This window comes from Glycine max, chromosome 6 (genome assembly GCF_000004515.6).
Source record: "Glycine max cultivar Williams 82 chromosome 6, Glycine_max_v4.0, whole genome shotgun sequence".
Classification (NCBI taxonomy): Eukaryota; Viridiplantae; Streptophyta; class Magnoliopsida; order Fabales; family Fabaceae; genus Glycine; species Glycine max.
Genome location: NC_038242.2, coordinates 24867204 through 24884139, shown reverse-complemented (window position 1 = coordinate 24884139; position 16936 = coordinate 24867204). Strand labels below are relative to the sequence as shown.

The 16936-nt window shown below is 33.2% G+C and overlaps 1 protein-coding gene across 1 annotated transcript; it reads left to right on the top strand.

Moving 5' to 3' along the window:
* The first annotated feature begins 2632 nt into the window (after positions 1-2632).
* Positions 2633-5058, top strand: LOC100806172 (cucumber peeling cupredoxin). Its single transcript, XM_003527132.5, has 2 exons — positions 2633-2997; positions 3943-5058. Exons 1-2 carry the CDS (start codon positions 2808-2810, stop codon positions 4356-4358), a joined length of 606 nt encoding a protein of 201 aa, XP_003527180.1. The 5' UTR covers positions 2633-2807; the 3' UTR covers positions 4359-5058.
* The last annotated feature ends 11878 nt before the right edge of the window (positions 5059-16936 follow it).

Below are 16936 nucleotides of genomic sequence, written 5' to 3'. Positions count from 1 at the left end.
TGTTAAAATTGATACTTTTAACGATGGTAGTTTCAACATCGATTTATAACTAATGTTGAAAGTTTGTCATAACAATGTTAAAAGCCTATTTTCTGGTATTGCATCTCCGTCGTTGGAAAACTTGTTGTAAAAGCTACAATTCACCCCTACAACTTAGAAACCAAATTCTACCTCTATCTTAGTGAAAATTGACTTCAAAGTAGGTCACATGATCAAGGAAAGCACATTTAAGTCCCACATTAGGCAAAATAATCATATGAACCCCTTTATTCCTATAGATATAGAGAGGAAACCACAAGGCCTTAGGAGCATTAAAGAATTAAGTTGGATTAGAATTAATCGCAAAGCTCCTCATAGTTAATATTTTTATCTTTCTCTTTGTTTTTCTAAACTCATGGCATGTAGGTAGCTTGAATTTGTGTTTTAAATCACACTTAAGTTTTTGTCATAGTAAGAGTTGTCGTGGAGATTGTGGTGGATGATTTCATTGGATCAATTCATTCTTGGGGGTGGCTGGAAGATCGTCTTCCTTTTCATTGTCGAGGATTTTCTTATTTTGAGGTTAGGGGGAGTAGGTCCTCTCTTTTTCTTTTATTGTATGAGTGACAATGAATCACAGGTATACAACATAATCTTAGGTTTATGATTTTAGCAAGTTTATTTTCTTGGACATGTTGTTAATACCTTGAAGCATTTAGTTTTGTTATGATTTGGATAAATTTCATTGTTGGATGTTTCTGATGTATTGCCTTTTTTATGTTCTTGAAATTGAATTTGATAATTGATGTTGGATGCACGTGCTGATTTTCCTCATAGTAAACGTTAACTTGGATCACAAAAACGAGTAGGAAAATTATGATATTAGACTTTGTGCATAAGAATTGTAGTCCTAGATGTTATCTAATTAATGATTTTGGTTTCACTCAAAAACGATGTCTAGAACTCTAGATAATGTCATTTTAGTGAGTAAAGATCAAGTTGTCAGGATTATGAGGTCTATTTACATGTTTCCTAATTTTAGGATTAGTAAATGACTGAACTAGCTTTTGAGGTCAACCTAAAAGTTGTAGATAATTGTCTTAGCTTTCTATCAAGATAAGAAACAACTTAATAGGATTACTACAAGTCTAGATATGAATATTATACTATATGAAAGTCATAGTATTGTAGGAGAAGTAATTGTGTAAAATTGATATTGTAAGAATCATAGAACAATGCATGACATTTATACTTATGATTTGTTGATGAAGTGATACCATATATTGTTGTGTGAATGATTGATATCGTTAGTGAATGCATGATGGCCACGAGTATATGTGAAAGCAATATGTCATGGTATTCATATGTGTTGCAAAAAGTGTTAGGAGAAACTAATCCCCGCAAGATAGGAATCTCCAAGGAACTTCAAAATTAAAACAAACCATGTGTATATTGTTTGTGAACCGTGCATCATGTTGTGCATATGTATTTTAAATGAATGGCGTTTATGATCCTAATCAAGGCGGTTATGAATGAGTTGATGTAGACACAACATGTAGGTAGCTGACATGACAAACTTATAGGCACGTCAACAGTTAATGGACCCTGCTAACAGTAGGGACATAAACCAAAATATTTCAAATATCAGGGAGCAGAAATGAAGAAAAAATTTATCAGGAATTAAAAATAAAATTTTGGTATATATCAAAGATCACTAACATATTTAAGCCTAAAACTATTTTAATTAGAAAAATTATTACAAGTACATTGAAATTTTACTCTTAAATCATCTAAAAATATTCATACATAATATTACCCTTCATCCTATATATATATATATATATATGAAACAATTATCTAATTCATCAAGACTAATATAAGTAGTCATAAATTTTAATTTTATTTCAAAATTCCCTATGACATACTCATTGTCCAAGGATCATTTCTACATTTTTTTTAGAACAATAACAAATTGGGAAGAATATATAGTATTTTTGTCCTATCAAGTACAATATAGTACATTAGCAAACAAGACAATATCATTTTGTAGTTAAGATACAATATTTACATCATGTATACATTTTATCGTCTAGTTCTTATAAAAATTTATATGATAATTATTCATGCCAAACAAACTTCCTTAAGGTTGAGATAATCGAGTTTTCTAGACCATGTCTTGGTAGAGCCCTTTTTAATCATTTGATTTTTTCAACTTTTTGAGACATTTTTTAATTCAGTATATTAAATTCCAACAATAAGGATGTCTGTTGAAGTTTTTATTTAGATTCACACCTCACAGCCAAACAACTTGTTTATACGATACCTATCGACATATAAAAATCCATTTGACCGAATCTGAAATTTATTTATTTTTCATTCCAATTCAAAATATAAAATTGCAAAAGAAAAGTCGAATGCACAATAATAATGTAAGTCCAAATGGCTTTCAATGATGGAGTACTAATATATATTCTTATTCTGTTGAGGTGGCTGGAGGAAGAGTTTAAAAATAATGGAAACAAAAATGTATATCATATTTTCCAAGCCTATTTTCTGGGACCATTTCCATGCATTGACTTGATCATATCTCCTAGTATGACCCAACAACTATAGTTAGATTAAAAAAAATAAAAACCCAGTCATTCTATGCGACGAAGTCCTCCATTAACAATACCGGGTTAGCCTCTCTATTCTCTATATATTCATCACAAATTGAAGGCACTTTCAAGCCATTATTCTTCTCAGAGAAGGAAATTAAAGGCAAAAGTAGCTAGATAGATCCATATACAACAGGGGCGATCTGAAACACACATAAGGGTAATAACAAGATGGGTCAGTTACATAATATTATGGTGATTCTTATAGTAATTGCAGTTGCTGCAACAATGCTAAAGAGCACCAAAGCCGCAGAATACACTGTAGGGGACAACACTGGTTGGACAAGTGCTCCTCCTGGTGGCGCTTCATTCTATTCCGACTGGGCTTCCAATATAACATTCAGAGAAGGCGACATACTAGGTGAGTACCAGTCCATACCATCATCATACAAAACAACCTTTTTTTCATCCATTAGAATTGAACACGATATAAGATGATTTACATCACTCACCCTGCTCAATTAATTGAACTAAACTCCTTGTATCATACAAACAACCTTAATTCCTTCTCTGGGTCCTTTAGTTAACATGAAAAGCCAAAAAATTGATTGTATCTCATTTTTTTTTATTTATTTATGTAACATTTTGATCAATGTTACATGAATGAATGTGAAAACAAAATAGGGAGAATTTATACAAAACTTATTTTAAATTTATAGAATTTATTTTTTTAGTTATATTTTTTCTATCCAAGAAACTTAAGAAAATTTTATTAAATAATTATTTTATTAAAATGTGTTATTAATTAAGTTGTTTACCTAAACAATTACTAACTGAATTAAAATTAGTTATGCAATGTGCGTAAAAATTATTATAAACGTCTCTTGACATAAGAATAAGAATTACTCTGACATTCACATGAATCATTTTAAAATAAATAAATTGTTTCATTTTTATTTTACGAGCATTTAATAATTAAAACCACATGCAATATTCCATGTAATTATTTTCATTTTCTTTGCAAACATCGATTTTAAAAGTATTTCCTAACCAATATGATTAGAGATGATTAATAGATAATTTTATCTTTAAATATATAGTCATGAGTTCAATCTCTATCTTGTAAATATGAAAAAATATATATTAAAAAGAGATTAATTCGTTAAATGAATTTCAATTCCTAAAAAATAATCAAAGTATTTAACTACAGATGCAGCACAAAAACATATATATATATATATATATATATATATATATATATATATCCCTAAAGTCAAAGGGAAACTTTGTCTCATTCTAGTATTCTACGTGTACGCGTAGCATTATTGTACGTGTTTGTTTATGTGATGATCTTTGCTATTTGCAGTCTTCACATTCACCGCAAGCCACACCGTGGCCGAACTTACCGACAGGGCAAGCTTTGATGGTTGCAGCGTGAATCAAAACCAGGGAGTCATTACCACATCACCAGCAAGAATCACACTCAATCGTACCGGGGACTTCTATTTTGCATGCACCATCCAAGGCCATTGCAACAGTGGCCAAAAGCTGAGCATTGCCACCATCACAAGCACTTCTTCACCTCCAACTCAAGGTCCTTCTCCTCCTTCTGGAACCACTCCTACCCCACCTTCTTCCGGCGACGAAACACCGCCTCCCCAATCTCCCCCGACCGAGCCTGGTTCAACTACACCTCCTCCATCGCGAGGCGAGGCTACCTCCCTTGTTGCAACTTTCTCTATTCTTCTCATCACCCTTTTAATCAACTCATTGTTGTTTTAAAGTTTGGTCCTAGAAGAGTTTTTTGCTTTATTTGCGTAACAAGGAATGCCAGCGAACCTCTTTCCGACATTTTCTTTCTAGCTAACACTTTTTATATGATTGTTGAAATTTATTTAAAATCTCCTATATTGGTGAGTTACACTTCTAAATAAGAGAACTCATTAGATTCAATGATTTTTAATAAATTTTAATCACTTATAAAGAAAGTATAAAAGGAATGTTAGAATATGATGTCACTAACATTTCTTTTAACTTACATTTGTATATAATGATTGAAATTTTTTGAAAATCTTTTGACGAGTTGTACTTCTAAATCAAGAAAACTCACAAAATTAAGTGATTTTTAATAAATTTTAACGTATTATAAAAAAATATTAAAAAGAGAGTGCTAGGTTGTGGTGTCACGAGACATTGACATTCCTTGTTGTTATAGTTCATTATAGTATACGGGGGTTCTTTCAATCTTCCTGTTGGATTTTCTATTCATTGTGTAATAATTCACGTTTAGGGTGGCTTCATTATTCGATCGTCTTGATGGTATTTTTGTAGTGATAAAATAAATTTGCTCTAGCTCGAGTTGCAGGATTGCTAATTAATTTGTTTTGTTATATATGCATGTGGATGAATAAACAATAAACAATTGTCCTATCGTAGACTATTTCTCGATCATTCCGATTATTCTATATAAATTATTATTAATTTTAATGGAAGTCCTATTTTTCTGCTAATAATTTTCTTAAAATCAATATTGGATTCCTGAAGTTTGGTTATACGTATAAAACATAACCTGTCATATTCATATATTCTACACGCTCTGCCAACCATACTAATGATAAGATGCAAATTTCAATCTTTGACGGTGAATTTAAGTGTAAGACTTAAACAAAAGAACCAATAATAGTGTAGGATATACATACGAACAAAATGCACAATAATATTATTCCACCAGCTGAGTTTTAGTTACATGGATCGTACAATGCTATTGAGCGTCGTTATATTAAAACCAAATTCACTCGCGTATATATATATATAGTCAAAGATTTTTTTTACGGTCAACCTGTATTTGCCACTAGAGAGAGAGAAGACAAATTCACTAGAGAAGGAAATAAATAGCATGTAATTTTGCTGGATTTGTCATCAACAAACTTTGAAGAAGCACTGATATATAATAAGCCGCCATTTTATAATTTTATTAAATAAAAATGCATGTAGTACACACGCATGATTTTTCTTTTCATCTTTATTTTTTAAATACATTTTATATTTTTAAGTGCATCATGCATCCACTTACAAAAATCTATATACATGATTTAGAAACGATTATTTAATTTTAACCAAGACTTAATCTTATAAAGAAAAGTTTAAAATTAAAATTATCGAAGATAACTTCTGATACTAAAACAAACTAATCTAAACAAATACATAGTACAAGACTACAAAAAGGGGAGAAACTATTAATACTGACTAGAACAAACTTGAGCATGGCAAAATTATCGAGTTGAACCGTTACGAAAATTCATGACCGTCTTCATAAATAACTGGAGACAAACTCAGACAAATTAAGGGTATGTAGAATGATTATAATTTGCCTTTGATCCACATATTGTTTTAGGTTCGTGAAAATTAAACAACTTGGATTATTGATTTCATTAATTAACATATAGCCTTTTATACATTACACTTCCTTTATGACACAGTTCAAGCGATTTTAATATCGACCAAGATGACTACTTCAATTCAACTTCCTAAGCTAGAGAATTCCTACATAATATATTGCTCTCTTTCTATACTTACCGAATTTGATCGCAATTCATTGTCACAGTGACATTTTTTTTTTTCTGTGAGCTCTTCTACAAATGGTGATGGAGTGTACCTTTAAAGATACTCTAAGGTTCAAGTTAGTGATGTAGACGTAATCTAAAACAGGTATCATAATATAGGTTAGATTATAGTTGGTTTACCTTAACCTTGATGATCCATTTTATAGAAATGAAATTGGATCAAAGATCTCAATTTTTCTTGTAAGATAGTGTAATTAGAAAAAAAGATATGATTTTATCGTATCTTTCATCTAATAATAACTAACTTCCGATTTTAGGAGATATCTTTATCTTTCTAGTGAAAGATTGAGTTTTTCTCTTACCTTAATTACATCTATCATATTCTCTAGATACCAAGTAGACTACTCGGTCAACCACCGAATACAGAGGCTAGTTGATTTGAAGTCGTACACATGTCCCCCAAGCTCTAAAGTTGGGGTTGTGGGAGCTTTATAAAAAATCTTTAGTCCTCTACTATGATGTTGTTATTAATCATTTTAGTTGGAGTGGTACTCATACTAGTCTAACAATAGTCAAGTCTGACAGAGGTTTGATCTCTTCTTTAGCTGAGTGTTACCTCAAGTCTTAAAATAGGAATTGGTGTTTGTTTATGCCAAATTCGAGTGCTTTGTTAAACAAGTGGCCTCAGATATCTTAAGAAGGGGGTTGAATTAAGATATTGCAAACTATTTCCCCAATTAAAAATTCTATTTCAATTTCAATGCAAGTTGCAAGTTCCCTTAAAAATGAACTTTTAAATAATGATTCAAATAGAACAATTTGAATATAAAATATAAATCAATAATAAATAAACGAGTTTAAGGGAAGAGAAACTGCAAACTCAGTTTTATACTGGTTCGGCCACACCCTTGTGCCTACGTCCAGTCCCCAAGCAACCCGCTTGAGAGTTCCACTATCTTGTAAAATCCTTTTACAAGTTCTGAACACACAAGGACAATCCTTCCTTTGTATTTAGATTTCTTTACAACAAGAGACCCTCGGTCTCTCAGTCCCCTTTGAGAATTTAGAAAGAAGAGAAGAATAAATCTCTCTTGAAAGAGATAGATTTTACAATTTGAGCACTCAATTAATTCCTTATTGAATTGCAAGTGTATTGGCCAAGAAATTCTCAAGAGGATGAAATGTTTTTTCTCTTTGAGAGAATAAGACTTTTTGTTATGAAAAACTTTGAGCAAATTCGTGTTTCAAGTCACATATATATAGACCTTTGGTGGCCATGTAAAAACCATTTGAAAAGATAGGACTCTTAGAAATAATTTTCTGAAAATCTCCTCTGGTAATCGATTACAGGATTTGTGTAATCGATTACAGGTTTTAAAATTTGAATTAAAATGTTTATTAACTGCTAGTAATCGATTACCAATATTATGTAATCGATCACACAGTCTAAAATTTGAATTCAAATTTTTAATAGCTGTTATAAACCATTTTTGGCCACTGGTAATCGATTACATCCTCTGGTAATTGATTACCAGAGAGTAATTCTCTTGAAAAACACTTTTTAACTTAAATTACTTGGCCAAACCTTTTGCTATTTCAATTAGGAATTCCCTTCCTAAAATACTAGTGATCATCTTGATGTTGTGTCTTGTATTCTTGAATCATTGTTTTGAATTAAACTTGAAAAGCGCATTTGCATCAAATAATCATGATCATTATCAAAACATCAAAGTCATTTGCTTCTACAATCTCCCCCTTTTTGATGATGATAATCTAAGTCCTAAAATCCAAATACAAGCAAGCAATGTATATGCATAATATATTGCGTTCACTCCCCCTATGTTTTGGAATTGATGATCACTTGATTTCTAAGCTTTTTCTAAGCTTCTCTACCACCTCATTTTTCTCCCCCTTTGGCAACATCAAAAAGCCAAAGTTCGTGGGAATCAATACAAATAATATAATGAAGTGGACAAAGATCAATCATAAGTCATAACAAACCAAAATCATAAATAAGTCATAACCAAAATATAATCCAAACAATCATAATTTAAAAACACATAAAATCCAATCATAAAAGACTAAAGTCCAAATACCAAAAGATAAATAAAGTGCAGAAAATGATAACTTAAATACCATAGCCAAAATACACGGCTTAAAAAGAAAATTATAAACTAAACTCTAAGAAGGTGGAGGTGGTGGTGGAAGATCGAAGCTCTGGCGAATATAACCCACATCTTCTTCAAGATGTGTGAGACAGATATCCATTCCGGCAAAGCGATTATCCAATGAATCAAAACGTTCTCCAACATAAGTACAAAGACCCCGTAACTCGGAAAGAACTTCAGTCATGAGGGCTGAATCATCTCGCTGAGGAGGAGGAGAAGGAGTACGCTCATCTTGTGGAGGAAATGCATCTTTCTTCAGTAATTGACCATTCCGATCCTTACGGTATCCAAAAGAAGTGATTGCACCAGCACCAATAGCAAAGGAACGCTTGACTTGAACAAATTGTTCATCATCAAGCGGAATTTGAAAATGACAGAGAAACAGAGTGACCAATTGAGGGTAAGGAAGAGGTGCATTGGCCCGTAATGCCTTATGCATTCGGTACCGAACCAAGTGAGCCCAGTCGATTTGACGATCGGTAAGGAAAGCCCACATCAAAATCAAGTCCTCCTCAGAGGCTTGAGCCAAATTTGAAGACCGGGGAAGCAAAATTCTAACAATAATGTAGTGCATGATGCGATTATCAAAGGTCAATGATCCGGCCAGCAATCTACCGGTCATTTTAGCCTGGTCATTACAAACCATACGGCGAGCATCATGACAAGAATAATCAAATTTCCAGTCATCAACAATGGTGCCCTCAAAAGGTGCACCTTGACTGGGTAATTTAGTCAAAGAAAAGAACAATGATTGATCAATGATCATGAAAATACCATGCACCTCAGAAGAAATAATGCCATCCTGAATTTTTAAATTGCAGTAAAAGACTTTGACAAGTTCAGGATAATAAGGCAATTTTAAAGACATGAAATCAACCAAGCCAAAATTTTGAAACACTTGATAACAATCAAATGTCTCATCATTGAAGAAATCTATGTCTAGGTACTTAAGGTCTAAGATGATCCTAGAAGAGAATTGAGAAAGGTACCATAGATGTTGATCATCGGAAGAAAACAGAGTGGGTGATCTTGGAGATGATAAGGGAGGATGGATAGGTGTTGTGGGTGCTTCAGATGGTCCGTGGCGGTGATGGCCCTCAGCAGCGATGGTGGAGGATGATCCCTTTCTCTTCTTCGATGATTCTGCCATTTGAGGAAGTTTTAGTGAATTTCAATTGGTGGAATCAAAAGAGGAGTGAAAATGAGGAAGATTGGGCTTTACGGGACGTGTTTTGGTGAAGAATTGAGGAAGATATGAGAATTTGAAGATTAGGGATGAAGGAGGCACGAGAACGAGAGTGAGGTTGTGCAGCGTGACTGGTTTTGAAGGTATTTATAGAGGAGGACGAGGTGTAATCGGTTGCAAGGTATGGTAATCGATTACAGGAGTAGTAAGCCTTCTGGTAATCGATTACAGGATGTTGTAATCGATTACAGGCTGCTTGTTCTTGTGTAATCGATTACACTGAATGGTAATCGGTTACCAGAGCATAAACTAGGCTAGTTTCTCTAAAAATTACCTATTTTTATGCTAAATACATCTAATACTATCAATCATCACTACTAATGCATTTAATTCAATCATTCAGACATCAAACACACAATAATGCATAAAGCCTATCATAATAATAAGAATTTAAACAAAATCAAGCAAAATAACATACTTAACACAAACAATCAATCATAAAAATAAATAAATCAATCAATCCTTATTTATCTAAATCACTAACATCCAAGAGGCCTAATTCCCTTCTAATAGAAAAGAATGTTTCTTTGGGGAAAGGTTTTGTGAAGATATCAGCAAGTTGATTCTTTGTATCAACAAACTCTAACACACAATCTCCCTTTAGAACATGATCTCTTAGAAAATGGTGCCTAATTTCTATATGTTTAGTTCTAGAGTGTTGAACTGGATTTTTGGAAAGATTAATTGCACTTGTATTATCACATCTAATAGGTATATGGTCAAGAAGGATTCCATAGTCAGAAAGTTGTTGCTTCATCCATAAGATTTGTGCACAACAACTATCGGCAGAAATATATTCCGCTTCTGCAGTGGATAAAGCAACACTATTTTGTTTCTTACTATGCCAAGAAACTAGAGCAGATCCAATGAATTGACAAGTTCCACTTGTGCTCTTTCTATCTGTTTTAGAACTGGCAAAGTCTGAATCAGAATATCCAATTAAGGTGCATGTGGAATTTCTAGGATACCATAATCCTATGTTCATAGTGCCTACTAAATATCTTATGATTCTTTTAACAACACTAAGATGTGATTGTTTAGAATTTGATTGAAATCTAGCACACATACACACACTAAACATTATATCAGGTCTGCTAGCAAATAAATAAAGAAGTGATCCGATCATACCTCGATATTGCTTAACATCTATTGACTGACCGGTTTCATCTTTATCTAGATAGCAAGCAGTGCTCATTGGTGTAGCCATGTGCTCAGCATTTTCCATGCCGAATTTGTGGATTAACTCTTTGCAATACTTGGATTGATTGACGAAGATACCATCCTTGGCTTGTTTAATTTGCAATCCAAGAAAGAAATTAAGTTCTCCCATCATTGACATTTCAAACTCACTTTGCATGTCATGAGAGAATTCCTTGCACAATAATTCATTAGTGGATCCAAAAATAATATCATCAACATAAATTGAACTAATAAAATATCATGTGATTTTCTCTTTATGAAAAGAGTAGTATCCACTTTTCCTCTAGAGAAGTCTTTTTCTAAAAGGAACTTACTTAGATGCTCGTACCAAGCCCTAGGGGCTTGTTTCAAGCCATATAAAGCCTTTTTCAATTTATAGACATGATTTGGCTTATCAACATTTCAAAACCTGGTGGTTGTTCAACTTATACTTCTTTTTTAATTAAGCCATTTAGAAAATCACTTTTAACATCCATTTGATAAAGCTTAAAATTCATTATGGATGCATATGCTAAGAGCATTCTAATGGCTTCTAATCTAGCAACTGGAGCATATGTTTCTTCATAATCTATACCTTCTTCTTGATTATATCCTTTTGCAACTAATCTAGCCTTATTTCTAATGATTATTCCATGTTCATCTAACTTATTTCTAAATACCCATTTTGTTCCTATGATGGGATAGTTTTTAGGTTTCTTAACAAGTTCCCACACATTGTTTCTTTCAAATTGATTCAGTTCTTCTTGCATAGAAATTATCCAATTATCATCTATTATGGCTTCTTTTATATTTTTAGGTTCAATCATAGATACAAAAGCCATATTATTGCTTAATTCTTTAAGAGAATGTCTAGTTGTTACCCCTTTTGAGATATCACCAATAATGCTATCGAGGGGATGATCTTTTGAGGCTTTCCATTCTTTTGGAAGTTCATCATTTGGTTTTGCTTCTTCTTGAGGATCTTCATTGCTTCCTTTCCCTTTTCCTTTAGAATCTTGTCCATGAGTATGAATTTGTTCTAAAGATTCTGCAATATCATCTAGTATATTCTTTCTTGATAGAATAACATTAGATTCATCAAAAGAAACATGAATGGATTCTTCAATACTCATAGTTCTTTTGTTATATATTCTATATGCTTTACTTTGCAATGAATATCCAAGAAAGATTCCTTCATCAGATTTTGCATCAAATTTTCCTAGATTATCTTTACCATTATTAAGCACAAAACTTTTGCAACCAAAAACATGAAGATGTGAAATGTTAGGTTTTCTACCATTATATAACTCATATGGGGTTTTCTTTAAAATGGGTCTTATTAAGGCCCTATTCATGATGTAACATGCAGTATTGACGGATTCAACCCAAAATTATTTTGGAAGAGAAATATCATTTAATAAAGTTCTAGCAATTTCTTCCAATGACCTATTTTTCCTCTCAACAACTCCATTTTGTTGAGGGGTTCTAGGTGCAGAAAAATTATGCTCAATACCATGTTCATCACAAAATAATTCAAAATCTTTGTTTTCAAATTCACCCCCATGATCACTTCTAATGGATGCAATCTTAAGATTTTTCTTGTTTTGTATAACTTTAGCAAGTTTCCTAAATGCTTGAAATGCATAACTTTTATGAGTAATGAATAATGTCCATGTATATCTAGAGAAATCATCAACTATGACAAGAGCATAGTAATTTCCTCCAAAACTCATGGTTCTAGATGGACCAAATAAATCCATATGCAATAATTGTAAGGGTTGAGTAGTTGAAACAATATTTTTGGGTTTGAATGAGACTCTAGTTTGTTTTCCCTTTTGACATGCATCACATAGTTTATCTTTTTCAAATTTTAATTTAGGCAAACCAACTATTAAATCTTTTGAAATTAATTTGTTTAAGTGATCCATGTTTATGTGAGCAATTCTTTTATGCCATAACCATGGATCATCATCTTTGCTAAGAAAACAATGATTTTTATCTAGTTTTAGGTTTAAGTCTATCATGTATACATTGTTGACTCTATATCCTATATGCTTTATATTAATGTCATGCTTATGTTCTATAAGACATTTTTGAGAATCAAATGATACTAGATAGCCTTTGTCACATAATTGACTAACACTAAGTAGGATGTACTTAAGACCTTCAACAAGTAGAACATTTTCAATGAAGTTTGAAGAATTTGTACCTACTTTACCAACACCAAGGATTCTACCTTTGTTGTTGTCACCATAAGTTACATGCCCGCTTTTCTTGGGAGAGATATGTGTAAACTTTGATGCATCTCCAGTCATATGTTTTGAACATCCGCTATCTATGTACCATTCCTTCCTCAAAGACACCTACATAATCAAGTTTTTGACTTAGGTACCCAAACTTTATTGGGTCCTTGTGTGTTAGTGTAAACTGAAGATCCTTTTGGGACCCATATCATTTTAATGTTGTTGTAGTTTTTCTCAAAATAACAAGTAGACGTGCCATGCCCTTTTCTTCCACAGTAAAAACAAGTGATAGAACTAGAATTATATTTTTGTGTGGAAGTAAAGAGGTTTTTATGAAATTTTTGTTGTTTTTCAGGTTTATATCCTATTCCAGCCTTATTAGAGACACATCTTTGTTTTCCTAACATGACATCTAAATTATTTATACTATAAGAAAATTTTGCAAGTGAGTTTTTCAAATCTTTAATTTCTTTTTCATATTTTCCACAACAACTACAAGAATCAGATATTTTCTTGTCAGAAATAGTAGAGATATAAACTTTTTCATTTGATTTAGAAATTGAGACTTCAGTTCTAAGATGATCTAATTCTTTATTTAATTTTGAAATTTCATTTTCTAAATCTGAAATTGTTTTCTTAGAAGATGAAACTAACTTTGCAAGTTTGATTGACTTTATGCAAATCAGCAAATGCATCTTGTAATTCATCAAAAGAAATGGATAAGTTATTTGAAGATGTTACCTCTTCATCGCTTTCATAAATTTTAGCCATTAGACAGAGGTTTATCTCTTCATTTTCTGAATCTTCAGAAGATTCCATATCATTGTCATCCCATGTGATGTACGCTTTCTTCATTTTATTTTCATTAAAATTTTTCTTTTTAGATTTCTCCATCTTTTTCTTGAAGATAGGACAATCAACCCTCAGATGTCCAGGTTGATTCCATTCAAAGCATTTTGGAGTAGAAGATGAGATTTTTTTCCTTCTTTTAGATTTAAAATTTGGTCACCTTTGACTTCCTCTGACTTTCAGAAACTTGTTGAACCTTTTTACAAAAAGGCTAAGATCATCATCTTCATCTAGATCAATTTCCTTATCACTTTCTTCTTGGATTGAAGATGAGGCTTTAAGAGCAATTCCCTTCTTTTTCTTGTCATTTTCTTCATGTTGATTTAATCTCAACAATTCCATTTTGTGTTCCTGTAACTTTCCAAATAGAGTAGCAAGAGTCATGTTAGATAAATCTCTTGATCCAGTAATGGCTGTTACTTTAGGTTGCCATTCTCTGCTTAGACATCTTAATACTTTGTTTATGACATCTTCATTTTGAAAATCATTTTGAATGGTTTCATTTGCATTCATCCTAAATAGTTCATATTCATGAGTTAATGTGTTTATCCTAGATCTTTTAACATCTATTGTGCCTTCATGTGTTACTTGTAAAGTGTCCCACATTTCCTTAGCACTCTTACAATTTGAAACCCTGAAATATTCATCCATTCCCAGGGCAGATGTAATTATGTTTTTGGCTTTTAAATTATATTGTACTCATCTTCTATCCTCTTCAGACCATCTATCTCTAGGTTTTTCTATTGTTGTGCTTCCACTTGTTGTGCTTCCATCTATTGTGGTTCTTTCTACTGTGGTGGGTATATAAGGCCCTATTTCTATGGCTTCCCAAATATTTAAGTCTATTGCCTCAATAAAAATTTGCATTCGGGTTTTCCAGTAGTGGTAACCCTCTCCATTAAAGATTGGAGGTCTATTGATTGAATTTCCTTCTGGAAATAAGAAGTTTGCTGAGGCCATTATTCTTGAAGCTTCTAAACTTTATACAAGAATGAAGTTCTGATACCACTTGTTAAACAAGTGGCCTCAGATATCTTAAGAAGGCGGGTTGAATTAAGATATTGCAAACTATTTCCCCAATTAAAAATTCTATTTCAATTTCAATGCAAGTTGCAAGTTCCCTTAAAAATGAACTTTTAAATAATAATTCAAATAGAAAAATCTGAATATAAATATAAATCAATAATAAATGAAATTCTGATACCGATGACAGATGTCGTACCGGATGTCACGACATCACACTTCAGAACATGCAGATTATATTTGACAGTATGAACAGATTAAACAAGTAAATAACACAAGAGAATTGTTAACCCAGTTCGGTGCAACGTCACCTACATCTGGGGGCTACCAAGCCAGGGAGGAAATCCACTAAAATAGTGTTAGTTCAAAGATCTAACAGCCACTGTTTACAACCTTCTCACCTAACCACTACCCATGCAACCTCTACCTAAGAGCCACTCTTAGATATGAGAACCCCTCTCACTCCCTCTCAATCACTCTCCCGTGTTTACAAATAAATCAAAGACACACCAGAGAATGCTCTCTGAACAATAGAGATCAACTCTACACACTCAGGTCCAACACTTGATGTTAGGGTAACATCAAGGTGGCTCACAAAACACTCAAGTCCCAAAACTCACAAAATAACTCTTCAATCTCGGACTTGGTAGAAAACTCGTGCAGCCTTCATGTTTATATAGCAGTGTGCGTATCTGGGCTGCAACAACTTGCGCTGGATAAGATCTATCATTCTCCTGAAAATCTGCACTTAAAGATCTAAAAGATAAAGTTTGATCTTTTAGTTTTTATCTTTAATCTTTAATCCCTGAACGAACTATTCAAGTTTGTAATTCGAACTTTAATTATCTTTTAATTCGTTCCTAAAGATAGATCGCCAAATCTGTTGCTAACTGCACATTAATCTGTTAAAGATATAACAGATTTATGTGTCCAGTATTTTCGGGCAGGATGTCCTGGACATCGTATCCGACATCGTGGATCCTACAGCTTCAATTCTTCATTTGACATTTTATCTTGCCTTGTGCATTGTGCAGCCCAATCTGATTCCTTGACATAACGTTGGACATCATGTGCAGCAACTCCAGCTTTCCTTCATTGTCTAAGTGCTTATGTTTTAACAAAATTTTAGCCAATCTTTTAAAACTCAGTAAAGCTAAGCACTAACAATCTCCCCCTTTGGCAAATTTTGTCTAAAACATACTTAGACACTTCCTGAGCAGGTACGAGCAGTTATGCAAGTGGGATCAGCAACTTTCATTATCAGAGTAATCAAGCACAGCGGTATCTGTAGTGGCGACAGCAAAATTCTGCAAGTTGCAAGTCGTTTCCAGGATGTCAAGACATCTCACGTGACATCAGCTTTCTGCTCCCCCTGTCTCCATGCTCCTACTGCTGTGAAGCAGTTCACTGCGGCATCTTCTATCAGCTACTAGTTTTAGTAGCTTACATCAATCATCATCAGCAGCAGTAGTATAAATACTACTCCCCCTCAAATCATATAACTACTACTCCCCCTCAAAATCATAAATCATGCATAATATAATATCCTACTACTCCCCCTTTTTAGACAGAATTTGGCAAAAGTAGAATGCATGAAATTAATGTGCACATATTACAGACCAATAACTAGTAAAAGTAAAAGCAAAAATAAAGGTCTGATGGTCATGGGGTGGCATCAGAATCATCATCATCTGACTCTGTATCCTCTGCTGCATCTTCTTCTTCCTCAGCTGCTTCTTCTTCTTCCTCAGCTGCTTCTTCTTCTTCCTCAGCTGCTTCTCCATCATCAATGCCACTGTCTGAGAGTCTTTTGATCAGGCGTTCCAGCTCCATTTTCTTCTCTGTGGTGGCTTTGATGGTTGCTTCCAGCACCTTGCATGTGTCCTTGAGTTCAGCAATCAAATCATCCTTGGACACAGCACCTGAAGCAGCAGCTTTCCCTGATGTCGAGACAATGTCTGGGACATGTGTCCCCTCAAACAGTTTGTAATTCAGGGACAGAGCAGATTCTCTCTTCTTCACAGAGTCAATGTTGTTTAAAATATTGGGATGTTGACTCAACATAATGCCACACAATACAGTTGGGAAG